At 39.0% G+C, this 27,226-nt stretch overlaps 3 protein-coding genes across 6 annotated transcripts in view; all 3 read left to right on the top strand.

Moving 5' to 3' along the window:
• csk (C-terminal Src kinase) overlaps window positions 1-1,385 on the top strand; it is a 40,169-nt gene extending 38,784 nt beyond the window's left edge. For all 3 annotated transcript variants that reach the window (XM_053631170.1, XM_053631172.1, XM_053631171.1), the window contains exon 13: window positions 392-1,385. In XM_053631170.1, coding sequence (XP_053487145.1) covers window positions 392-571 — 180 coding nt within the window. In that variant the 3' untranslated portion in view covers window positions 572-1,385. The remainder of the gene's footprint in view (window positions 1-391) is intronic.
• A 5,144-nt stretch (window positions 1,386-6,529) lies between these two features.
• cplx3a (complexin 3a) lies at window positions 6,530-8,607 on the top strand. The gene is made up of 3 exons (XM_053630991.1): window positions 6,530-6,940; window positions 8,057-8,144; window positions 8,280-8,607. Exons 1-3 carry the CDS (start codon window positions 6,783-6,785, stop codon window positions 8,502-8,504), a joined length of 471 nt encoding a protein of 156 aa, XP_053486966.1. The 5' UTR covers window positions 6,530-6,782; the 3' UTR covers window positions 8,505-8,607.
• Window positions 8,608-8,821: 214 nt separating this feature from the next.
• On the top strand, window positions 8,822-16,943 carry adal (adenosine deaminase-like). 2 transcript variants are annotated; one of them, XM_053631605.1, is made up of 10 exons: window positions 8,822-9,040; window positions 10,559-10,689; window positions 11,731-11,791; window positions 11,881-11,968; window positions 12,051-12,132; window positions 12,210-12,336; window positions 14,545-14,625; window positions 14,713-14,851; window positions 14,948-15,048; window positions 15,141-16,942. In XM_053631605.1, the coding sequence occupies exons 1-10, from the start codon at window positions 8,996-8,998 to the stop codon at window positions 15,330-15,332; spliced, it is 1,047 nt and encodes a 348-aa protein (XP_053487580.1). In that variant the 5' UTR covers window positions 8,822-8,995; the 3' UTR covers window positions 15,333-16,942. The 2 variants fall into 2 exon arrangements, with proteins under 2 accessions (XP_053487580.1, XP_053487581.1); XM_053631606.1 differs by lacking the exon at window positions 8,822-9,040 and having other exon boundaries at window positions 10,599-11,316; window positions 15,141-16,943.
• The last annotated feature ends 10,283 nt before the right edge of the window (window positions 16,944-27,226 follow it).

The raw sequence follows: 27,226 nt of genomic DNA on the forward strand, positions 1-27,226 counted from the left end.
TATGATAAATTGCCCCTAGGTGTGAATCACTGTGTGATTGGGCCCAGTGTGGGCACGGTGCCCTGTGATGGACTAGCAACCAACCATGGTGTATGGTAAAAGCCAGAATATATACAAAAACTAAACTAAATAAACTATATAACATCACTAATTTTAGTAAAATTGGACAAAATAACACCTATATTTTACAATACCTGCACTAGTAACAGTAACATGGTAGTCTCCAGCAGGAGGCACAATAGTCCACAATTTATAGGTTTGTCTGCTGCTAATATTGATGATGATGGTGGTGCTTTTTCTTTCTTTCTTTCTTAATTTTTTAAACCTCAACAAATTTAATTGCACAAATTGTACCAATGCACCTTTTAAAAGTCTCTCTGTCTTGTCACAGCCTCTGAAAGACGTGGTGCCACGTGTGGAAAAGGGCTACAAGATGGACTCCCCGGACGGCTGTCCTCCTGCTGTATACGACGTCATGAAGCTGTGCTGGACTTTGGAGCCGGCAATGCGGCCCAGCTTTAAAGCGCTGAGAGAGAACCTCCAGCTCATCCAAGATAAAGATTACCTGTGAGAGCAAGGACACAGACAGACTAACTCCGTTAGAGAGAGCACAGAGGACTGTATACACACACACACACGCTCTCAGAACAGCACTCTGTCATCACACACTTGAAATAGAGGATGAAATATAAGTATGGCCAAATTGTTTTACTGATCCCCACTTTATTTTATTTGTTCCTTTCTTTTGCTGTGCCTTTATGATTTGTTTTATAGAATCGGAGAGGCTGGCCTTCTCTTGTGTTTTCGCCTTTCTTGATGGTTTTTCTTTTCCTTTTTTTTTTTTTTTTTTTTTATAAATAATTTAACTGTTTCCAGCCTCTTATGACCTGTTTGTTTTTATGTCTTTCACTGTCTTACTGTTTCCCCTTCTACTAGAATACTCTTTTCACTTTGCTAAGTCATGCTCACACAGCGCAGTGTTGTATAGACCGATTCCTCTTTAATCAGCATGTTCACATGACCATGGGTTTGTGTGGATGTGCAAGCGTGCGTCTGTGCATACTCCTCTGTGGACGTTGTGTTTCTGGAGCACTGGACTCTTCCCTGCACCTGAGCTGTTGCTGTTATTTAGTTTTTATTATTCAGTGTTCACACCCGTAGTTTTTAATGTCTTTCAATTTATTGAAAAGTGGGTCTCGTTCTTAACCCTGGAAAATATTGAACTTGAAGCATGTGTGAATTCACATAAGGGGATGTGGGTGGGGGTTGGGGGAGTGGGAGATTTGCTGATTACGTTTTTGATCCATAAAAAAGGAGCATTTTGTATGTAAAGTGTAAGAAGACGATGAAGAAAGAAAATATAAAGTTGTCTGCCTGTACAAGTCCTGAAGGTGTGTGTATGTATGTGAAAAATTGTCTATTGTTTAACCTTTTGATCTTTTGTTAAAAAAAATTTCACAAAAATACCTTGCTCTCATGGATATCAAACAACTGCAAACACAACACAAGTTTATAAAAAAAAAAACTTTGTTAAATATAGGTGTGCAACAATTATTGGCACCCTTTTAGTCAATACTTTGTGCTACCTCCCTTTGCCAAGATAACAGCTCTGAGTCTTCTCCTATAATGCCTGATGCAGTTGGAGAATACATGGCAAGGGATCTGAGATCATTCCTCCATACAGAATGTCTCCAGATCCTTCACATTTCGAGGCCCATGCTCGTGGACTCTCCTCTTCAGTTCACCCCACAGGTTTTCTATTGGGTTCAAGTTAGGGGACTGGGATGGCCATGGCAGGACCTTGATTTTGTGGTCAGTAAACCATTTTTGTGTTGATATTGATGTATGTTTTGGATCACTGTCCTGCTGGAAGATCCAACCACGGACCATTTTAAGCTTTCTGGGAGAAGCAGTCAGGTTTTCATTTAATATCTGTTGATATTTGATAGTCCATGATGCCATGTATCCTAACAAAAATAGCCCCAAAAACATTAAAGCGCCACCACCATATTTAACCGTGGGGATCATGATACCTTAGGGGCCAGGGGGGTGTAGACTTTTGAACAAGATAATTATAATGTTCAATTATTAACATTCTGCAGATTTGGCAAGGCATTTGTAAACTATGAACTGAATCCTTTTGAAGAAACGCTTTTTTCTTCTTCAAGGAATGTATAAAGGTTGGCTGCCACTTTTTGGTTTGAAGGTTTCTGTTTTGTTTGACAGGAGATGAAAAAGTGAAGTGAAACAGTAACGGTTGTTATCTGTGCCTCCTGTGTCACAGACATCCCTTTCAGACTGCAGAGTGCTTGTTTTTCTGCTTTTCTCCTCTGCTATGCATAGAACACCATACATCTGATACGACATTGCAGTAACAATATCCTGAGAAGAAGAGAACTGATGTTGCTTCAGTCAGGATGAAATATAAACCTTTATAACTGCGTGCTGCTGGTTCTGTTCTAGAGCTATGACAAAATATGTTAGATCAGAGGAATATATTCCAGATAAAATACACATTTTTGTTTACTATACTAAGATATGAAATGGAGTTTTTTTTTTTTCTTTTGTTCTGTTCAGACTGCTCCTCCTCCACTAGCTTTTTCACATAGCTTCAAGGTGTTTGAGATGACAGGCTTTGGTGAGATCTTGTCATCTTAGTGTAATCCACGTCTCCAGGCTCAATCTCTCTTGTGTCTAGTTTGCATAAATGTTTCATAATCAGTGTGTGGGACAGTGGAGAATCAGCTCATGAATAAGCTTTTGTTTAATGAGTGGAGATCCGAGATGTGCATCAGAGCAAACGGTGCCGGCTCTGCCTCGGGCTCTTGGATTGTATCCGTATGTCAGGGAACATGCTAAACGGTGACACCCTGGATGAGTCACCAACAGAGACTTGCTTTGTTGCTGTGCACCTCAGCAACAGCACAAGAAACACAAAAACAATCCACTCTCAAGTAGATGAAAAAACATCACAAGTTGCTTCATAAAGTTATTAAAATAGGGCTCAGATGACTTACAGTTTGATAATTTGTAAGCATTTTTAACTTGGAATCCCAAGAAACAGTGACATGTTCTAAGAACTGAATGGTTTTCTCTGGGAAAATGATGGAAATGAGAACGGACCAAGATCAGAACCCCAGCTAGAAATTTTAGTTTAGCAGAACATTTGTTTGGGTAACATTACGGTTCCTGGAAGATCAGGTTTTGTCAAATTTTCTAAGAGTTATTTTTAAATGATAAAGGAGTTTACATAACCTCTATTAACTTCCAAATAATAACTTTATGGAAATGTTTACATTAATATATGTGGCAGGTGGGGGAGTGGTTTAGCAGAAGTCTGCAGCTATAGTGTGGGGGAATAAATAAATAAATTAACATAGCACACATTTTGCTCACTTGTGGGTACATATTAATAAGCTCTCGCTCTCTTTCTTTCTCTCTCTTTCTTTCTTTCTCTCAGTTGAGCTTGTGTGTGCATCTGTCAGTGTGAGCTGAACGAACAAAGTCAGAGCTGCTGAAAAGCAGCAGTTTCCCCTCACATGCAATCTCACCCTGAGTCCCTGTCAGCTGTCATTTGTCACAACAGTTCTTCAACAAATAATGTTACATTTTGCAGATGTTTTTTGCCCCTCTGTGTTTGTGTAGGTAATTTGAGGTGCACAGTTTAGCTAGCTAGCACATAGAACTGAAGTGTAAAGGCAGAATGACCGTGGACACTAGAGGAAAAACAATTGGGAGTGTCAATATTTCTCTCAGGGGGCATTGTGGCTTAGTGGTTAGCATGTTTGCCTTGCACCTCTGGGGTTGGGGGTTCAAATCCCACCTCACCCCTGTGTTTGCATGTTCTACCTGTGCTTTGGGGGTTTCCTCCTTAAATCCAAAGACATGTGCTGTCGGCTGATTGGCATTTTCTGTTGTTTTCAAATTGTCTGTAGTGTGTGATTGTGTCCTGCAATGGGTTGGCACCCCAACCAGGGTGTCTCCCGGCTTGTACTCTGAGTTCCCTGGCATAGGTTCCAGACTCCTCAATGACCCTGTGTAGGATAAGCGGTACAGAAAATGCTTAGATTTCTCTCAGTTGTGTCAGTTAATTACTCTGAAAATACTTCATACAACTAAAATTACATTTAGCATCAACTTCTAAACAATCTTCCATGGACTCATAAATTCTTGCAGTTATATACAACAGGAATATCACAACAGTGAGTCATTCACAAAGAATCCTCACATAAACATGATGAGTACAGCAAACATTACAGCCTAAACTTCTTAGAAGCTGTCAAATACGTCACTGAATATTACTGAATGTTGTGACCTCCTCTAAGGAAGTATCTTCAAGACAAATAAATATTCCATTTCAGTACCAAGTAGCAAGCTAATTATTCAATGCTGAGGGCTGTTAGACTTTGTTTCAGCTGGCAGCGTGTCTTCATGTGGACACATTGGCATGAATCTGCATCGATTAACACTCCTTAACACTCCTTGGGAATGAGTAAATCCTGAATTGTTCAGTCATGCATTATGGTAATGTGTGTATTCATGCATGTTCTTTATCAGCTGAGCATTGTGTAATTATTAGCTCCATAGATTCATGAATTGCAGGTGTGTGTGGGGGAGTGTTTGTGTTGCACTGCTACTAAATGCAAATTAGCAGTTAGTTTTCCACATAGTAGCCATGCAACAGAAAAACACGCAATGAGGAAGAAAAAAAGTCAGAATCTAGTCAGCAAGATGCTTTTGAATAAAGTAATGAACGCTGATTAAAGAAAGCCTTGAGGGAACTGAACGCATCAAACCTGAAATGAACACAAATGCAGAATATATACGTGTTGTATAAGGATGTAAGTGTTGGGACAGAATCTTCAGGGCAGAACGGTGAATCATTGCTCTCTCACAGCAAATCCATCATCAGGCCATATGAGCATAGAGATTTGCCTTATGAAACAGACTAAACTTATATTTATATCATCCACATCCATGTCTTAGGAAAACACTGCATAAGGCGTAAGTTTAAACCATGTAAATATGACAGGGAATAAATCAGCACTCAGACATTTCTAATTGAAGAGAGCAGTACTCTAATTATTGCATTTTAGGTCAAAACCCTCTGTTGGAATGAGGGAGAAAAAATAATGAGAGAAAATAAATAATGGTAAGACTTTACAATGACAGTACATGAATAATCATGCACTAATACCTGAATTAGTACTTGTTTAAATATTAACTAGTGATGAGTTACAGCATGTACCAATCAGGAACTAGTGAAGAGCTAACCTTAACCATGACGTGAATCTTATGTATTCATCCTTGAATAAAAACCATCTTAAGTACATGTTAGTACATGTTTGTTAGTTAATGCATTAATTGATACTTAGAGGTAAACTAAATCAAGCATATCTATAAGAAAGAATATGAACGAAACATTTTTATATATTGTGCCATATGCAGCTGTGTACACAAACATCACTGGATGGCATGGGATTACGTTCATAATTTACATTGACGATTTAAAACCTGGAGACCTGATTGACAGACACAGTAAAGCAGTCAAAATAAACACAGCGGCATCTAAGACTAAAACACTGGAAAATAATCTTACAGAACACTGGTTTTAAATGTTAATAGATAATGGAATCTGATAAATGAATAAATGTTACCAGATTCATTTCACCCTTGTGGGAAAAGGAGCAGTGCCCCGGGGGCCCGAACCACCCAAAGCATGTACTAGTACTACAGTGGAATTTGAAGAGAAATGGACAGAGAACGACGCAAAAATGGTTGAGATGAAATTATTGTTGTTTATTATTAGTGCATCTTTCTATGATCAGGAGTCTGGAGTCTATCCCTGGACATCTAATCTGGATAACTAATTAGCTAATCTAAATTGCCCCTAGACTGAAATAAATGTGTGAATGTGTGTGCACATAATGCCCTGGGATAGATTAGTGTCCCATTCAGGGTGTATTCCTGCTTAATGTCCAGGGATAGGCTCCAGATCCACCATGACTCTGACCAGGATTAAAATTGTAATAAAAATATGAATAATAAGAAAAATTAAGAGCATTCTAGAAACATAAAACAACAACAACCACAATAAAGCATAAAGCCCTAAATCACTACCTGTCTCCCTGACACTTTATTTAATTATTTATTTTTAAAGGATGCTTAAAAAAACACAATAGTCAAGAGGTGCCATGGGAATAGAAGCATCATGTGTATTGTAGCTTCTAAATATAGTATGGTAAACATTTAAATTTCTAGATTTAATCGTTGCTCATACTTTCAAGGCTGTGTATTGTGGGTGTTTTACATTGTATCTGTATTGCGTGTTGTATGTGTATGTCCTGTACTTATATGCGACTGAGTTAAGGTTTGGTATTGTTATGCTATAATCTAGTATCATCTGTTTGTCCACTTGCCTCAGATATGTACCCATTAAAACTTCTATGCTATTATGTTCTGTTGTATATACAGTACATATAGATAGATAGATAGAGAGGAGAGAGAGAGAGAGAGAGAGAGAGAGAGAGAGCAGGAGACAGACAGGACAGGATGGATTTATATAAAGAGAGAGAGTCAGAGAGCACATGGTCACATGCGCTGAGACAGAGCTGTCCATGAGAAGCTGGCGTTGAAGCAGAAGCACCTCCCGAAGATCCACACAGATGGACACTTGATTTCGAGTTTTATTTCTTGTTTTGACACAAAGTATTACTATTTCAATTCAGTTCTGATTTGTGTGACGTGTTTGTGAAGGGTTTGTGTTGAGCAGACGTGGAGTGATGGCATTCATGGTGAAACATATGATAGGGGGACAGCTGAAGGATCTCACTGGGGGTCTCAAAGAAGAGAAAGTCGAAGGGGAGAAGTCTGAGGCCACGGCTAAGGGGATGACACAGGAGGAGTTTGAGGAGTATCAGCAGCAGCTGGCAGAGGAGAAGTAAGTAAGTTTTGTAAACCTTATTTCTGAAGTTAATGCTGAGAAAAGCTCGCTCAGTGTTTCTAGACTGGACCTTAGGAGAGTTGCATTTTTGGCTTAAGAGTGGCAGATTAAAATAATAATAATAATAATAATAATAAAAACCCTTCATCTCATCTTTTAGGCATGACAATAAGGCATTAAGATTCCATGTAAAATGAACAGTCTGTTGAGCTTTTAAAATTGTATTTAATAAAAAGGTTATAAATTACATTCACAAAACGTTTTTGCACAAATATTTGAGCGCGGTATTTAGTTTCCAGCATCCTGAAATATAAAAATAGCCACATCACCTCTATCTCATGTAATAATAGAAGGTATTAGGTTTTAAATTACAGACCAGTGTACCTTCAATCAATAATGTACACCACAGTGACCTAAGGACATATTTCTCTTGTTCAGAATTTTAAATAGTTTTCTCTTTGACATCATGTACACCACATATTCATTTATTCTTTATGTGACATGCATTTTAGGAGAAGATTTTTTATTTCTATTCTTTCGCCCCAGAAATGCTCATTTTGCTTAATCTTTCTGTCACATGGTTTTCTGGATGGACTCATATTACACTTCAAAGCATAAAAATCTGATAAATTTGTACACAGCCCTTTATGACATTCATTCATTCATTCATCTTCAGTAACCACATCATCCTGGTCGAAGTCACAGTGAGTCCGGAGGCTATCCGGGGAATGCTGCGCGCAGGGTGGGAATACAACTTGGATGGGACACCAATCCATTGCACATGCACACCTAGGAAAGAAGGAAGGACGGAAAGAGACATGAGATGAGAGGAAGCAAGGAATGAGAGAAAGAAGAAAAGAAAGAAAAACAAGGAAAGCAGAAAGAGAAGAGAGAATGAGATAGAGAGAATGAGATACTGAAGACAAAGAAAACTTAGAGAAAATTGGGAGGGAAGTGGAGGGAGCCCTACAGTGTGTACTTGTGTGTGAGTTTTAACCAAAGCAGTTGTCTGGTCAATCAAGTATTTCAACAGGAAAATGTAGAAGAATACGTTAGTCTAAAGATGTTGGGTTTTCAGTCTACAAACCGATTGTGTGTATCGTGTTCTCTCAGGCTGGAGCGAGAAGCCAGCTTTGCACAGAAGAATGCGGAGAGAGCCACAGTTAGGAGCCACTTTAGGGAAAAATACAGGCTGCCCAAGGTGAGTAGCATCACATAACAAATCCTAGCTATAGTGCGATATGCTTACCATGCCTCTCTTCATATAGTATCTATATAGTATATAATGCTGATCACTGTGTCCTGGACCTACCTGCTTGCGTTTGTCTCACCCTAGAGTGAGCTGGATGAAATACAAATCCAGGCAGCGGGCAAGGATGTGGAGCTGCCCTCAGAGCTGGCTAAGATGATCGCAGAAGACAACCAAGAAGAAGAGCACAAACAGTCTGTCCTGGGTCAGCTCAGCAGCTTACAGGATGTTGATATCAACCAGCTGAAGGACAAAGTGCAGGCCACATTCGGAGACCTCAAAGAAACAGCAGAAAAATGTGAAGTCATGTGATGGAGGTGCTTATACACATTAAATCTCAGGATGAGAGAGCTAATCTGAGATATTTATATTAGCTCATCTAATAATAATAACTTATTTAAGCTTAAAAAGCACATTCCTTACACGTTCCTACACAATGTTGATTTTAAAAAGCTTTTAGTTACATTTTTGTATTAAAATAATTATTCACATATTTTGTTGTTGTTATTATTATTATTATTATTATTATTATTATTGTTGTTGTTGTTGTTGTTGTTGCTGTTGCTGTTGATAATAAAGTGTATTAATGTATTAGTATATCAACGCAAATAAAGGCGGGAACTAACGGCGCGAGGTTGTGTGTATTTGGGAATAATATTAGTGTTGCACATTTATTGTGCAACTAGGAAACCGGTCCGTGTTAATTGTTTACAAAAATATTTAACCTGCGTTGTTCTGCATCAGATATTTAAAAGTTCCTTAAAATATAATTTATATGTATAAATATAAAACAAAAAATATTAATGGACAAGGAAGCTGACCTTTTCTATCGACAGATACCTAAAGTGGTAAGTAGACTAATACAAAATTAGGGCTCGTAATTTAGCAACTGTTTATACAGTGTGTTGACTTGATTGAGACAGTAGTGCAGATTAATGGCTTATTAAAGCTGAGGAAGGAAATTAGCACGTTTCTAACAACAGCTAGGAGCCTAAGCTGATTGCAAGCTCATTACGATTAATGTAGAAAAGTTAATCGAGTGTATCTAAAGGTAAACCACACAACATGGTATAATAGGAATGTGGCTGAGGTGAAGGGCGCCAATACTTATGGAGACCGATTCAGCAGTTTTTTTATCCGGATGTTCTGGTTCACGTTATAATCATACTGAAGTTGCAAACGTGCCGCCGCTAGGTGGCGATATTTACCCATTAGTGTCCATGTCATGTACTGTACGTTAGCCTTTTCCCCAATATGGGAACGTTCTTGAACTTTTAATACTTTAAATAATTTTTTTTTAAAAAAAGTTGATATGCTTATTTGAAGAGAAATTAAATAGTAATTTATCAAATTCTGCTTTTGACCTTTCTTTCTCATAATTCTTGCAAAACTGTGCAGAATTCTGTAAAGTTCTGTTAAACCTGACAGCAAATTATGAGATCAACAAAACATATTCACATTATTATTATTATTATTATTATTATTATTATTATAAAATAGAATTATACAAAATAATTATATTAAACAAAAACTATGACTTGTTGGTGTATATTCTTTTTACTTTAATAATTATGAAACGGTGTTACTTTCTGTATCATCCTTCTGTGTCAGATTCTTGATTCTTATTGGTCAGAAGGTGTTGAATAATTTTCTATAACAGCAGCTCTGGCAGTAGACCTGGCTGTAATTCAAGTCACAGATATAGAATTCACATTTTAATGCACTTGTTCAAATACATTATAGTGTCTGTAGTAGCAGCTCATTTATAGGAGCTTGTGTGGAGGATGCTCCGCTTACTCGAAGACTAATAATAAATAAATTAGAAATGTTTTATTTAACAAAGGGGGGGAAAATGTGTAAACTTTGATATGGTGAAGTTTTCTGTGAGGAGATGTTTAGCATTTTTGGAAGGAGTCTGCTGTGTCTACTCAGTCAAGTTTTTCACCATGGTAAAGTCTTCAGAGGACTTTTTTTTCCTACTCTAAGAGAGAAAAAACGAGACTGGTGAAGGAACAACTGTTTATAGCTGCTATAATATAAGTAATAACAGGAACTAACTTGTTTTGGGATGGTCTATAACATTAACTTTAGCTGTAAATGATGTGTCATTCATTAATAACGTGTTTTTTTAAAGTAATTGTCAAAACATTGTTGTATAAGGGGAATAAAAGACTTGGGGACATGCTGTTATTGGAAAAGAATCAATTTGAGGGTGGTAAGTTACTCTGCTTTGTGTCTAGCCACATCACACAGCCCTGTCTTGTTATATTAATTACTTATTGTCTAATCCTTATCATTCTTATAGCAGAAACTTTATCGGCATATCGGATTGATGTTATTAAAATTGCTTTTCTTTTTGTTTACAGGAGCTCCATGCACATCTTAACGGCTCTGTCAGCTTTGCAACGATGGAGAAACTCATTGCCCGAAAACCACATCTGAACATCGAGTCCAGCGGGACGGCGATACGCAGCGGACAGCGGCGCACACTGGCCGAGTGTGTACTCAACGCTTTACTGAGTAGTCTCACTAATTAGCACAAATCTACTAGCAGTGCACTAATAGTATAGCTTAGTAAGGTAGTATGCGCTTTTGCACTCATAAAGATAAAATCTGTCTGTTGATACAGCTATAAAGATAGAATGTTTTAAAGAATTGCTTTTTTCACGAATCATAGAACAAGACAGAATTGCTTACAGACGCTGTAATATACAGGTAGATTACAGTTGAGAGCAATAGTTTACGTCCCCCATGTTTTCTGGATGAAACATGAAAATACAGATATTTTATAATACAGTGTTTCTGTAAAAAATTATTCCAATAAATTGAAAATGAAATGTGTTTCTATGTGGCAACGAGACAACAATCTAAAACATGCAACAGAATCCATCCATCCATTTTTTGTATCGTTTAAGCTTGGAGCCTATCCCAGGGGACACGGGCCATGAGGCAGGGCACAATAGCACACACATTCACACACTACGGACAATTTGGAAATGCCAATCATCCTACAATGCACATCTTTGGACTGGGGGAGGAAACCGGAGTACCCAGAGGCGGGAATCGAGCCCCCAACCTCAGCGGTGCGAGGCAACCATTTAGCTGTCGCACCTGCTGCTTTCAGGTCGTCCTGCAACTCTTTTCAAGGGACTACTTTCTTCTCTTTTACCTTCCTTACCATTAGTCTGAGAGTGTGTTGCAAAATGTCCAGGGATGATTGTTGTGGTTCCATGAACTTTCTGTAGGTCAGGTAGAATCAGCAAAAATCTACTTTCCCTGCTGAGAACAACACAATAGAAACCCTCACAGAATTTATAATGGGAATTGTATTGGTTTTAATGGAAACTGGAATGGTCCCTGTGGGTCTCTACTGGTAATTTGTTGCCCTCTATTGGTGGCATGTTATGTCTAATGGATACCATTTAAGGACCAACAATGGTAATGTTAATGGTTCTAATTCTCACGGGATGTAAATGACGCAGTGTCATATTCATGTGTCTATGGTCACTGATTTCACTTACATTCTTCCTTTGTACAGATGTTTCGAGGTTTTTAAAGTGATCCATCAGCTTGTTGATTCCGAGGAAGACGTTTTGATGGTAAATTGATGTTGACTTTGACTTTCAGTATCAAATCCCTGGTGAAATGTTTAATAGAGGTTTTTTTTTTCAATCATTAATTTGATCAGGTTGCCAAATCTGTTATTGAGGAGTTTGCTGCAGATGGGGTGAAGTACTTGGAACTGCGCAGCACTCCACGGGAAGAACCCAAAACAGGTACATGTTAGTGGTCATCAAAATGTTGTGAAGCAATTCTAAACTACATTATTTCATGATGAACTCTGCCTTTTTGGCCAAGGTCTGTCTAAAAGAAGATATATCGAGACAGTTCTTGAAGCCATCCATCAGTGTAAGCAAGAAGGAGTGGACATAGATGTCAGGTTTGTAAGTCCTTCCTAAACCTTTCTGTACATTCCTCTGAATTGTGACACACATTAAGTTTGTTTCTGTTGAACAGGTTTCTTGTGGCTGTGGACCGCAGGAATGGCCCTGAGGTTGCTATGGAGACGGTGAAGCTAGCCGAGGACTTCATGTTGTCCAGTGATGGTGTGGTGGTGGGACTGGACCTGAGCGGTGACCCTACAGTCAGTACAGCTGCCTTATTGGATAGCTTGAATTCCTAGATCTACACATCGGCCCTTATATATCAAACCTGCATAGAAACGAGATTTGCGGATTTGATCGCACAGAATGACGTAGGAACGAATCTGTGTCTGATTCAAAATGAACGGCGATTTGAGCACGAGCGAATCAGCTTCAGCTGTGTGTATGACCGTTCCCTCTGTACAAGTTAATTATTTACATCATATCAATACACCACGCCCCAATTTAATCGCACATGTATCTCATTTACATTAAAAATACCCTGAATTATACAGATGTTATAAAAGTCATCAAATCAATGGAAAGAATTGAGCGGGCTACCCAAGTTCTGAGGAAAGAAAAGGTGCTTTTGCCCTAGGTTGCTGCAAATAAAGAGTCTAATCAATGTTTGCTTTTTAAAAAAATTATTATTAAAGCTGTCTGAGGCCATAATCAGGCAGAAAATCAGGATGTATTTATTGATAGGTGCTTCAAGGCATTTCTGTAAGGCACTCTGGATTAGGGTGTCTGCCAAATGCCATACATGTAAATGTAAAACTAATCATTTTCTGACCTTGCCTGCCAGTTATTTACATTCTGTTTATAACTGGCTTTTTATTCATTTTAGAACTCAACTGTATTAGATTTAGCTGGTGTCTGATTAAATTAAAGCGTTCATTATAAATATATTTGAGCCAAGTTAATGTCCTGAACAAATATACAAATCCATGTGTCATACACAAAAATGCTTAAAGAAATGAATTAACACTGAAAATCAGACTACTAAAATGAATCCAGGTCAGAGCATGTACACAACTGCAGCTAATACTCCGTTAAAGGACAAGTGAGATGATGAAGGTTTACGTCTGCACCTCTGATTCACATTTATGAACTGCGTATTGATTCTAAATCACGTTATCTATGTTAGTTCGAGGTTCCTGAGTGCGCAATAGTGATTATCAATGTTATTTGCTATTTTATTGTTATTACTGTTAGAACTACAATATTTATAGTGAAATTCAATTCAGTTTTATTTGTATAGCGCTTTTAACAATGGATTGTCTCAAAGCAGCTTTACAGAAACATATAAACACAGGATACAGATTTTAAGTGTGTGGATTAATCCCAATTGAGCAAGCCGGTGGCGACGGTGGCAAGGAAAAACTCCCTAAGATGTTAAGAGGAAGAAACCTTGAGAGGAACCAGACTCAGAAGGGAACCCATCCTTGTCTGGGTAAAAACGGGTAGTGTGAAAGTAAAGGAAAGTTTGTTATGTTTTTTATATGAAATCTGTTTGTTGAACTAACAACATAGTGATGATGGGGCAGTGGTGGTTTAGAAGTTAAGGCCCTGGGTTACTGATCAGAAGGTCATGGGTTCAAGCCCCAGCACTGCTAAGCTGCCACTGTTGGGCCCGTGAGCATGGCCTTTAACCCTCTCTGCTCCAGGAGCGCTGTATCATGGCTGACCCAGGGATGTTTAAATATTACAGACACACACACTGTGCTCTGACCCCAACTTCCTGGCATGCTGGGGTATGCGAAGAAAAGAATTTTACAGTGCTGTGACCAATAAAGACTCATTATCATTATTATTTTACTTCAAATCAAACTTTTTTCAGGATGTTTAAATATTACACACACTCTTATTGACTACGCATCAGTTTGACCGCACTGATACACCACAGATGAAATGAATAAACAAGGAAAATTATGTTGACGTTTTATGATCAGATTTGATCGTACACAACTTTCCTATGACAAACTTGGTATACTGATATAATCGGTAGAATGTGGTAATAAATGCACATAAAGCATTATTGTAAACTATTATAAAGTTTTAAATTCAACTGAGTGTATTGAAGTACTTAAAAAAGTCGTAGTTAAAAAAAAAATGTAATAACATATTGTGGATGTTATTATCTTTATTGTGTGTCTGTTCAACCCCTTGTAGAAATGCAAATTGTACTAAATTGCAGATTGTACTAAATGCAAAATTCTTGCTGAGATTGCAGCTTTGTGAAACATCAGCACCAGTCAGTTGTCATTGCTGCACTAATGGACTTGAATTGCATTAGTGCCATTATGTAAAAGTGTCTTAAGTCTTAAATTGAATTCGCTTCAAGCTGCAGATTAAATTTTTTATGTGCGTTTGCTTTAACAGTTTATTGTATCTGTCTTTTAAAAGTGTTTTGTGTTGGTCTTTAAAAGGTAGGGCATGGAAAAGACTTGCTTCCTGCTCTTCACAGGGCCAGGAACTCTGGGCTCAAGTTGGCATTGCACATGTCTGAGGTTTGTTCATATCTATTCAACATTTCATGGACCTTTTGTTATCGGAGCCCAGCCTTATAATAGTAATATTTACCCATATCATTTTAGGTTCCTTCTCAGAAGGAGGAGTCAGAGTTGCTGTTGGATTTGCCTCCAGACAGAATTGGCCATGGAACATTTCTACACCCGGAAGCAGGGGGTTCAGACAGCCTTGTGGATAAAATTAGTAAGCTAAACATCCCTTTGGGTGAGTAATGTCGAATTAAGATCTCAGGCTGTTGTCTTTACTTTTCATTTAGTGTCACTTTAAGATATGCTCCACCATTCAACGTTTTGTTTCCAGAACTGTGCCTGACCTCTAATGTCAAAGGTCAGACAGTACCTTCATACGACAAGCATCACTTCCAGTACTGGTATGAGCGCCAGCACCCGTGTGTGCTTTGTGTGAGTGTCTCTTCTCATCTTATGGCGATTTGTGCTGACCGGTTTAAAATAACATAACCTCATCATCCTCATTTTCCTGTTTCTTCACTCAGACGGATGATAAGGGCGTGTTTTGCACCGATCTCTCTCAGGAGTACCAGCTGACTGCGTCCACGTTCGGCCTCAGTCAGGAGGCTGTGTGGTCTCTTTCCCTACAGGCAATTCATTGCAGTTTTGCCCGAGAGGCTTTAAAGCAGAAGCTGGTGCAGAGGTGGGCTGAGTTAAGACCTCACATCCTTCACTGACGAGGATGATGCTCAGTATCAGTATTCTCTCTTAGCTTGACTGTATGTTAGTTTTACAGGGGGTATATGTTCTGCCCAAGATACTGAAAGTACTTGAATTTAGCTGTTTCTACTAACTTGCTCAAACACACCACTATACATCACCCCAAGTGATGAACACAGACCTGACATCCACGGTTTTCGTTTATGTTTTAAATTCATAATGATCAGAAAATAGCAGTTCGATCCAGGCCGCCATTTATTGATTCAGTGCTTAGACCCCAGATTTGCTAATCCGTCTTGTTTTCATGCATCTGTATCAACCCTGGTTTTCTAATGTTATCCCCTGGAAATGCTCATTTTGTCTACTGTAACACTGAATAATCTGTGATTTCAACGTTGTGCTGTTTCTGTGTCACACACACGCACTTTTACTATCTCTGTCATCACAGCCAATTACCTCCAGAAGTCAAACGGTGAAGTGAGTGTTAATGAAGTCTCTCCTGTACACGTCTCTAAAGTGTTTTTATATTAAATTACAAACTGGCAGCCTATGAGACTGCGTAATTAAGGGAGAGCATCTATATTTGAGCTACCTCACTCTGTTAGGAATGAAACAATGGTTGTACATGTAGTTTGAACAATTAACAATTTAACTGCTTTTCAGTAAATAATGCTGCTCTTAATATAAATGCATGTGGTGGTCATTGTGTTTATTGAGATTACCAGCAGGGGGCAGAAGCACAACTAGAAATATTTTTGTTTCAATCTGAACACTGCACTGTACAGGTTCGCGACCCTGAGTCCTAAAGTCAGGCTGCTCTGTATATTTCTTTTCTTTCTTTCTTTCTTTCTTTCTTTTCTTCTCAAACCATCCTAATTAAAGGGAAAACACTGACATGTCCATGATCAGTATTGGTAGCACCCATCATACTTTATCAGCCATTTTGTTACTTATCTACTGGACAACCATATGGTTCTGTCTTTACCAATCATTCCTGAGATGGATGCAAATCACTGTATGAAATGACACACTGAACAGAACTACGGATCGAGCCGACTACTTCAAAATGGCTGCTGAAATTAGAGAAGCCTCCTCACGTTGCTAACCCTAAAACTGATTAATGATCAAATTGTTCAGTGACTTTTAGATACGCTTTAGGTCATATAGGTCTATATGTTTTAAATTCTGTGGGCTTTAAAGCTGTTGGGGTGTGTGTGTGTGTGTGTGTTTGTGTGCGTTTTCATGATTCGTGTGGCATTTCACCTGTTTGCATCTAAACCTGTATTGATTTTTCTCCCTGTCAGTCTCTTTGTAGCTGGGGGGCAAAATAGCTCCCAATCCACAGCTGCCTTTAGTCACTGCAGCTCGGTGTGGACCACCTGATGCCTGCTGCTCTCTTTTATCACTCCAGTCTGTCCAGAGCAGGCATATTAGCATGCTGAAAGTCATGATAGCACCGTTAAGACAGTTAGGCTCTTAAGGTTTGGTAGAATGGCATTGCAGTAGTGAATCAGACCCACCATGCCCTCAGAGCCTTTCTTATTGCAGAGTGCCTCAGATCAAAGCCTACTAAAACATGCCGCATGAGCCATTGGTTGCAGTTAAAAACACCTGGTGAGAACTGGACTTGAAATATGTGTGTGTGTATATATATATGTGTGTGTGTGTGTGTGTGTGTATGTGTATATATATATATATATATATACACACACACATATACATACACACACACCCCACCAGGTATTATGTAATGGTGAAATCTGCAGTGATGTCTTGACATTATGTTACAGAGTTAAAGGGTGGAATCAAAAGATGAACTGGTTGAATTAGTGTTTGAGGTATAATTGGTACCCAGTCAAACCTGTTTAGCCAGAGTCAGCGTTGGTGTGACTGAAGTCACAGTTTGCTGGATTCAAAGGAACCGTCTAACCGCATGGTCCAAGACACTGAGGTGCATCCGTAGCTGTGGAAAAACAACATTATCAAGGTAAGCATCCATTATTCACGTCATAGAATTTGCTTCTTCAAATGCTGAAATGAAGCTGGTGTATTTTTTTAGGCAAAAGAAAACTGAAGGTTGTGAAGACTAGCAAATTTTCTGTTTTGTACATTCAGTAAATGGAATATTAGTCAAATTAGTCAGCAACCTTCAGGAGCCTGAAGCCTGTGGCCTCAAAAGTGCACAAAAAGGCTCAGAGTCTATTTATCAGCAAATGATAACTGGTTAATGAGACTGGTACTAAGAAGTTTTTTTTTCCTTCTTACGCACAGTGTAGTAAGACATGCACTTAAGTTAGTTCATTTAGTGTAGTTTATGAGGGATATTAGTGTAAAAGTATTGAATATTTCTCAGTGTAGAATGACCTTGAGCTGATTTTGACCGATTACTGCCTGCGACACCAAAGAGGCAGGTTGTGCTTGAGAGCAGACATCTGAATGAGACACATGAGGACATTTTGAAGCAAACAAATCTTTGGCAATCAGGCCTCTTCATGACATAAGTCACTTGACTTAGATTTTAAAAACACAGGAGCCTGGTAAGGGCAGGAACACAAGAATATTGGCTGAATTGCGATTAGCGCGCCACCGATTTTTTTTTTTTTTTTTTTAGAGTTCTGCAAGAGAATCTACATTTTTCTATATGTCAATCATTTCTTTAGTCATTCATAATAGATTTTAATATAGAGCTCAAACTTAAGACTTTGTCATGTAGCACTGATGTTCAAATTTCAGAAAATTGGAGCACCAGCATTAAAGAAAAACAACTCAGAGCTCAGAAACACCACTAAATTCTTTGCAACACCAATATCTAGTGTGTGTGTGTGTGTGTGTGTTTATTAAGCTTGGTTCTTCACTGTGGTACCAAAGGGGTGTTGCACTGAACTAGTTTCACCAGATGATAATCTCTCGCCAGCCAGCATTCCTCCTTAAGTGGCTTAGTAAAGTTTCCAGGAGACAAAACAAGGAAAGTTGTGGGATTGTAGGACCACAGCACAACATGGAACTGAAAAGTTTATTTTTGGAAACATGCTGCATATGACAGATTTCCGTTCCGTCTCGTCTCGTCCCTTCATCACTGTACATCTTGCAATCTTCCAAACATGAAAACTGATCACCACTGAACCAATCACAAGTATGGTCTCTGAATGGTAGTGTCCGTGTGGTGGCCTGCTACACTGTGTGTGTGTGTGTGTGTGTGTGTGTGAGAGAGAGAGAGAGAATACACAGAAACTAAATATTTTTTAAATAAATATTTAGGTACCAAATGTCCCTACCAAAATATATTATGGGGACATTTGTCTGGTCCTTAAGAGGGAAACATAAACATTGTTTTAAAGAAAAATTGCAGTGCCAAAAGGTCTCTTATTAATGTTACTAAGGTTAATGTGAGGGTTAGGTTTAGGTGGAGCATCACATTAATTAGCCGCCTTCATAATTTGGTCAGTGGGAGGTTCTCAAAGGAGAGTGAGAGAGTGAGTGAGAGAGAGAAAGAAAGAAAGAAAGAAAGAAAGAAACAAACAAACATTAGGCTGGTCCTAAAGAGGTCAATGGCTTTTTCACAAGACCTGAAGCTTTTATTTAAAAACAAAAACAAACAAAAAACTAAAAGAGCCAAAAGGTTTCCTTTTGTTCACTGAGGTTAGAGTTAGGTGTAGCATTAATTACCTACCGTTAATTAGGTAGATCGGAGGCCCTTACATGCATAGTAAGGTGTGTGTGTGTGTGCGTGTGTTTATGTTTCTATCTTGGTGGAGAGCAAATGTCCCTACATGAATAGGAATGTCTGACGTTTATTGGATCATTTGTCTGATCCTCAAGAGAAAACCTCTTTTTTTTTTGCAAGAATTGTAGCCTTTATTTATTTAATTTTTTTTTAAAGCTGAATTTTTAAGATTAATTTTAAGGTTAGGGTTCGATCTAAAGGTTAATTTTAAGGTTTAAGGTTAGGGTTCAATTTAAAGGTTAATTTTAAGGATTAAGGTTAGTGTTAGGTTTAAAAATGGAGAATCAAAAGAATTGAAATGGATGAATGAAAAAAAATAATGGAGAGTATTGGTGTGTCAGGTACTAAAAAAGCATGGAGTTTTTCCACACTGTGTACACACTGACCTGCTTATATAACACACCTGCTTTGCTACTCAACCTTGTAGGTGTGTATATAAAGACTCCAGGTCATTTCTCCTCGTGTACAGTGTGTTCGTCGTTCTCTTGCCCTTCATCAGTGTCAGATTCTGACCACAGAGCTGCTGTTGGTTGGGTATTTGTGGGATGTTTCTAAACCCAGCAGTGACACTGAGATCTTAACACATCTTGTTTTTGTTTTTTGAAGTTCATCTGATAAGTCAGTGTGTGTCAGGAACAATGCTGAACCAGATTGTAGTCTCACACATGAGCTTTATATAACAAGATGAAGCTGTTGGAGGACTCCAGTTGCAGAGAGAAAACAGCTGATGTAACCATGTGCCATGGACAAGCCGCTTTAACGCTGGGTTTGTGGTGTGAACATGCGTATGTCATCTCTTTTAGCACCCATTAATCAAGCTAGTGATGTGCTGCAGTCCTGACTGTGTATGGGAGATGATGATGATGATGATGATGACTGGAGGAACATATTTTCTCTTATATTACACAAATTATATGCAAAATAACCACATTTACATGTATATATCAACACAACATTTTTGGGTCACGCTTTAATAAAATTTTGTGTCATTAGATTTGTCTCGTCTGTTCTCTTCCTTCAGTAGCGATCACTTTCTCCTTCTCACCTCCAACAAGATCAGAAGATTAACAGTAGCCCAGTATGCCAGAGTCATATCACCCTACAGTTCTCGCCTGGTTTCCCACTGAAGCTAAGCAGGGTTATCCAGAGCCTGGATGGGAGACCTCCTGGGGAAAACAACAAGTAGAAGTGGTATTAGTGAGGCCAGTAGGGGGTACTCACCGTGTGGTCTGTGTGCGTCCTAATGCCCCAGTATAGTGACTGGATCACTATACTGTAAAAACAGCACGTCTGCATGAGACCTTAAACCGAGGTCCTGACTCTCTGTGCTCATTAAAAATCCCAGGACACTTCTCGTTAAAGAGTAGGGGTAAGAGTAGGGAATTGGCTACATCACTCTCCTCTCCTCTCCACTAATCGCTGGGGTGTGGTTGGCGTTCTGGTGCACTTTGGCTGCAGTCACATCATCCAGGTGGATGTTATGCACTAGTGGTGGTTGAGGAGATTCCCCCCATACTATGTAAAGCTCTTTGAGTGCCTAGAAAAGCACTGTATAAATCTAAGGAATAAACCCGATGACCACCACAAAGTCATCAGTCTGTGTGAGTGATTTATTCACAAATAACAGTCAAACTGCAACAATCTGATTTGCCTTATGATGGACTGTATCCATTCCCACCTCCCACACGGTGTTCCTGGGATAGTCTCTGAATCCATGCATTAGATAAATGATGATGGATAAATGGATAAATGATGATGGCTAAATGAATTAATGTTGTAATCGAACACCTTGGAACCTGAGTTAGATACTGTTTTGACTTGTGTTATCACACTTAGGTTTTTGCAAGATGGCTTCTAATTTAATAACTGTGATGCATAAATCATGCGCTAATGCTTTCCTCTTTGGGCGTTGTTATGTTCAAATATTCATAATGCAAATGATGCCTTAAAAAGGTGTTGCCTCGTACAATCAATGATGTACATTTCCAGGAATGGAAATGGTTTTGTTAAAGACTTTAATGTTAATAGGACGTGCTTCCAGCAGCAGCTTTGAGTTTATTCTCGTGGTAGGCGAACACGTCCTCATTATGCTAGACCTTGAGGTGATATTCTGAGCTAGAGTAATTCTCATATAATGGAGAAATTGACACACTGTCAAGAAATTGAAGGTTTGCACTGTCTGACAGGACTGTTGCACATGGGAGCAGTGACTCTGATGGCAGCACTGAGTTATTTACTCCGAGGGGGATGGAGGGAGCGAACAGCAAACAGCTTTTACCTCAGTTTCCCCTCAACACAACTGAAATCATGTCATAAAATGCTGTGTATGATATGCGGTGAAAGAGTTACAGATTTACAAATACAAAAGTTTAGAAATAGTTTGGAAATTATATAGACATCCATTGGTTGTAATGCTTTCTTTTACGATCCCCAGTGTTCTAAAAGGGCTTTCACGCTTCCACTTTTGCATGAGGACCGGGAAGCGCACTATGATCCCGAACCTGAGACTACCGGGGGGGTAGACAATCACGCTCGGATTCGGACCGCAGAAAATCTACTCAGTGTGACAAGCACCTAAGGGTTACAGTTACTAACAAGCATTGGACACTCCCAAACAGGAACAGATCATGACTGTAGATATTGGAGAGTTGACCAGTCTTGAATGAACTTGAACAGATTAAATAACATGGAGAGGATTCTATAAATATTCAGGCTCTTAATAAGTACTCATGATACTTATTAATGAATACTTTAAGGATTCAGACGCTTTTGTTTTTGTTAGCTTCAAAGATTCAGTTTTATTGTCATTCTTTTAGACATGACGGAATTCTGTTGGTGGCATACTGAGCCGATGCTGCTAAAACAGTTACAGTTTTCAGGTTATAAAAATGGCAAAATTACAAATAACAATAAATAGACAATTAGTACAGGTACTACAATGTACTATATGAAACAGCACAGTGCAAAGGCATGACACAGACAGATAGTGGACATGCTATCTGACAGATACAAGACAAAATAAATGAATTCAGAGATGTGAAAATGTCCAAATTGGGCCCAATTAGCCATTTTCCCTCCCTGGTGTCATGTGACTTGTTAGTGTTACAAGGCCCCAGGTGTGAATGGGGAGCAGGTGTGTTAAATTTGGTGTCATCGCTCTCACACTCCCTCATACTGGTCACTGGAAGTTCAACATGGCACCTCATGGCAAAGAACTCTCTGAGGATCTGAAAAAAAGAATTGTTGCTCTACATAATGATGGCCTAGGCTATAAGAAGATTGCCAAGACCCTGACACTGAGCTGCAGCACGGTGGCCAAGACCATACAGCGGTTTAACAGGACAGGTTCCACTCAGAACAGGCCTCGCCATGGTCGACCAAAGAAGTTGGGTGCACGTGCTCAGCGTCATATCCAGAGGTAGTGTTTGGGAAATAGACGTATGAGTGCTGCCAGCATTGCTGCAGAGGTTGAAGGGGTCGGGGGTCAGCCTGTCAGTGATCAGACCATATGCCGAAGACTGCATCAGATTGGTCTGCATGGCTTTCATCCCAGAAGGAAGCTTCTTCTAAAGATGATGCACAAGAAAGCCCACAAACAGTTTGCTGAAGACAAGCAGACTAAGGACATGGATTACTGGAACCATGTCCTGTGGTCTGATGAGACCAAGATAAACTTATTTGGTTCAGATGGTGTCAAGCGTGTGTGGCGGAAACCAGGTGAGGAGTACAAAGACAAGTGTGTCTTGCCTACAGTCAAGCATGGTGGTGGGAGTGTCATGGTCTGGGGCTACATGAGTGCTGCCGGCACTGGGGAGCTACAGTTCATTGAGGGAACCATGAATGCCAACATGTACTGTGACATACTGAAGCAGAGCATGATCCCCTCCCTTCGTGGACTGGGCCGCAGGGCAGTATTCCAGCATGATAATGACCCCAAACACACCTCCAAGATGACCACTGCCTTGCTAAAGGAGCTGAGGGTGAAGGTGATTGACTGGCCAAGCATGTCTCCAGACCTAAACCCTATTGAGCATCTGTGGGGCATCCTCAAACGGAAGGTGAAGGTGTACAAGGTCTCTAACATCCACCAGCTCTGTGATGTCGTCATGGAGGAGTGGAAGAGGACTCCAGTGGCAACCTGTGAAGCTCTGGTGAACTCCATGCCCAAGAGAGTTAAGGCAGTGCTGGAAAATAATGGTGGCCACGAAAAACATTGACACTTTGGGCCCAATTTGGACATTTTCACTTAGGGGTGTACTCACTTTTGTTGCCAGCGGTTTACACGTTAATGGCTGTGTGTTGAGTTATTTTGAAGGGACAGCAAATTTACACTGTTACACAAGCTGTACACTTACTACTTTACATTGTAGCAAAGTGTCATTTCTTCAGTGTTGTCACATGAAAAGATATAATCAAATATTTACAAAAATGTGAGGGGTGTACTCCCTTTTGTGAGATATATATATATATATATAATATACACACACACATAATGTATATGTATATATATACACATAATGTATATGTATATATACAATGTATCCGCCTGTCTTATGCCTATATACTTATGAATATGAACAAAAAAGTATATCTCCGTAAGTGTTAACAAAGTTTAAAGCAGTGTGTGACCCTTAGTTTTGCTCATCCACCACAAACAAACATATTTTTGACTTCCTAATGGGATTTGGCTTTGTGGTTTCCATCACAAACGTCACAAACCAACATTTCCACCATCAAAATTTAACAAATATGTAGTTTCCAGATGGGAAATACTAAAGTAATTGTAATTTCTTTCTGTACTACACTATATACAATACTTATTTATTACTTAGAAGCCATCAGACACATCTAGAAGGAGTCACGAGTCACCTTTTAAAGGGTGATTTGGGATATGATATCAGCCATACTGGACAACTATTCTAGACTGTTACCAGTAAACCAACAGCAACGACCAACAGCAATCTGTGATGGTTTCCATGCCATTAACCTGCTTTGACCTTTGTACTACGTTTCTCACAGAAGCTCTTTGTAAAACTGACCATGATCTGAACAGTTTTTAGGAAACTGCACTTTACAGAGTTGGAGAGTACTAGATTGTTATGGACAAAAAAAACCCCTCTAATTCAGCTTATAGTTGAGCAATATTTTACCTGCACACATAATCTTACTGTAAGACACAGGATGTAGACAATGCTGTTTGGTTGCAGTTGTTGCTGCTAAAAGAGGCGCAACCAGATTTTAAGTTTTAGGGGGCAATTCGTTGTTCACATGGGTGATAGGTGTTGGATAACTTTTTTTTTTTTGCTTCAATAAAAAAAAATAAAAACTGTATGGTGTGTTTACTCCGGTTGCCTTTGTTTTATATTGTATTTCGTTTAAAGATCGAAAACTATTTAGTGTGAGACATACACAAAAACAGATGAAATCTTTTTCACAGCACTGTATGGGTGTGACGGTCAGGTGTCCAGAAATCTTTCAGCCATATAGTGTATTAAGAATCTGAAGTCTACACTTCCCATTATATACCAGTTACCATTAAGGATATACAGCATTAAGGAAAGGGAGTGCACTCAGCAAGCATTGTGTCAATTCAGATCTCCACAAAGCACATGGCACTAGACGTGTCAGCACCTGCCATGATGGAGACAGCCGCCACCTGCCAGCTGGAGATTCACAGTGAGTGTTGTCTGTGCTCCCTCTGGGTTTGTGTGAGTGACAGCTGTCAGCTATAGTGTGTGTATCTGCACTCCAGTGACAGTCTCGGCTCAGCACCAGGATTTAATGATGCAGCACAGACGTTCATTATTTTGAAGAATAGAACAGAAGCCAAACAAAATATTTGAGACTTTGAGATTGTTTAGAATATATGTTTCGGAGTGTGTTTCTGAGAATCCCAGTTCATGAGAGGCTTCACAACTAAGTGACCAGTGAATAAATGCAATGGTGTAGTTTCAACACAGTATGTTAGTCTAGAGATTGCTGGAGAAATGGCTATAAAGGGTATGTCTCGAAGCTGATTGGTCATGTTTTGTTTAATTTTCTATAACACCAGCGCTAACAATAGTGCTGAATTTAAGGCAGGTTTGTATCAATTTGCCTTTTAGGGGCCAAGCACCAAAGGTACACTGGTACCTATTGTATCCGTTAGTTTTCCTATTATTCTTCTTCTTCCGTTTCTTCTGCTCTTGAGTCTTTGGCAGCCAATAGAACCGCTTGCTGGAAAGTTCTGCAATTTGGCACACAGATAGAGGACAGTCTGGCCTGTTACGACAGCAAATTTGGAGCCCCTGACTCAAACCCTCTAGAGCCACTAACTGTCCAAAGTTGCACTCACGTTTATGCTAATAAGTTCTATAAACAAAATCCTCTTTGTCCCTGCTTCCTTGGCTCGTGCCGAGTCGAATGGACCCTATGGTTTTAATTTCTGCCTATGAGATTTTCCGCAATTTTGAATTTTCTGAAAAACCTACTTTTTCAAATTACTCCTTGACCGTTCATCCGATTTTCATGAAATTCAAAAGAAATCATCTTCAAACTATGATGGCCTAAACGTTATCAAAAGCTTTTTGATTGACTAAACCGTTCTCAAACAACATGCAAACGAATCTGACTACAAGCATGCCAAAATGGATGTGAGGCTATATCTCTGAAACACTTTAGTGTATTCATACCAAACTTAGTGTATGTCATAGCCGTCCTGACATGAGGGTACCAGTACAGTTTCAGAACAGTTCCACCTAGTGGTCATGAGATATTAAAAAGCACATTTTTGCTTATAACATATGAATGGTTTGTTCTAAAATCATGGACCTGGTGTCTACAGATTCAGTGGTGTATTACAAGTTGTTTAATATTAGAGTTTCATATGTCAGCCATTTCCGTGATTGGCCATTTTGAATTTAGTCATAAATGCTGTATTTTATGAACGACTTGGCACATTGTCACAAAAATTGGTAACTGTCATCAGGACCATGCCCTAAAAGTACCCAAAAAGTTTCAGGACAGCGCCACCTTGTGGTCAACATTTATAATGCAATTTTAAAAATCGACTTTTGACTACTTTTGCACATTGTCATGAGATTGGTGCTGACAGATTCCCTGGGTCAGGCAGAGAACAATGATACAAATTATGCCATGACAGGCTAAAATTCCTGCCCACCATTTAGAATTTTCTGAAAAACAAATTTCTTAGAACTCGTCCCAGATCGTTCATCCAATTTTTAGCCGAAATTTGTAAGAGATCATCTTCAGACAAAGCTTTTTGATAAACCAAACTGTTCTCAAATAACGTGTGAATAAATTCGATGGCGATCACACAAAAAATGGATCTGAGGCTATATCTCCGTTGTGCATTAACATATTCAGACAACATTTAGTAGCTGTCATTGGCATCAGGACTTGTGTAAGTGCATTGTTTAAAATTATAATGCAATTTTAAAAAATGCTAATTGCTTTTGATTACTTTTGCCCATTGTCATGAGACTGGTCTTCCTAGATTCTGTGGCTCAGGCCAAGAACAATGATACCAATTAGGCCATGGTTTGAAGAACTTTTTGAATTTACCACTATTTCAAATCCACCATTTTGAATTTACTAAAAAAATGACTTTTTCGAAATCCTCCTAGACTGTTCATCCGATTTTCACCAAAATTGAAACAGATCATCTTCAGACCATGCGGACAAAAAGTTATTACTGAAAAGTTATAGTAATTGAGGCACAAATGAATTTGAAAGTGATCATGCCAAAATGGATGCGATGCTATATCTCCATAATGCTTCACCATATTCAGACCAAACTTGGTATAAGTCACGAGCGTCATAACTTTCTCAGTTTTGTAACAGCGCCACCTAGTCTTCATGAGATATGAAAAAGCAAATTTTTGCTTATAACTTCTGATTGATTTGTCATAAAATCATGACCAAGCTAAAATCATGCTTGCTTATCTCCTCACGTTGCCTCTTTTTTTGGCCCCGGAATGTTATCGCTTCTCTGGTAGCAGTTTACCCAGGGACTTGGCAGACACACCCCATAATGTAAGTGCAATAATAAATTGATTACAAATTTGCACTGCTATTTAACAAAGAAAAACTTATAATCATTTGTATGAGGAAGCTTTCTGTGAACAGACATTTATTTAACATTTAGAGAAGGAGTCTCCAGTGTCAGTGTTTTATTACATTCAGTAA

This window comes from Ictalurus furcatus, chromosome 8 (assembly GCF_023375685.1).
Source record: "Ictalurus furcatus strain D&B chromosome 8, Billie_1.0, whole genome shotgun sequence".
Taxonomy (NCBI): domain Eukaryota; kingdom Metazoa; phylum Chordata; class Actinopteri; order Siluriformes; family Ictaluridae; genus Ictalurus; species Ictalurus furcatus.

Coding starts and splice junctions, on each gene's coding strand:
- cplx3a (XM_053630991.1), top strand. CDS start 6,783: ATGGCATTCATGGTGAAACATATGATAGGGGGACAGCTGAAGGATCTC. Junction 6,941..8,056: donor CAGCAGCTGGCAGAGGAGAA/GTAAGTAAGTTT, acceptor GTGTTCTCTCAG/GCTGGAGCGAGAAGCCAGCT. Junction 8,145..8,279: donor AAAAATACAGGCTGCCCAAG/GTGAGTAGCATC, acceptor GTCTCACCCTAG/AGTGAGCTGGATGAAATACA.
- adal (XM_053631605.1), top strand. CDS start 8,996: ATGGACAAGGAAGCTGACCTTTTCTATCGACAGATACCTAAAGTG. Junction 11,792..11,880: donor CCGAGGAAGACGTTTTGATG/GTAAATTGATGT, acceptor TAATTTGATCAG/GTTGCCAAATCTGTTATTGA. Junction 11,969..12,050: donor ACGGGAAGAACCCAAAACAG/GTACATGTTAGT, acceptor TTTTTGGCCAAG/GTCTGTCTAAAAGAAGATAT.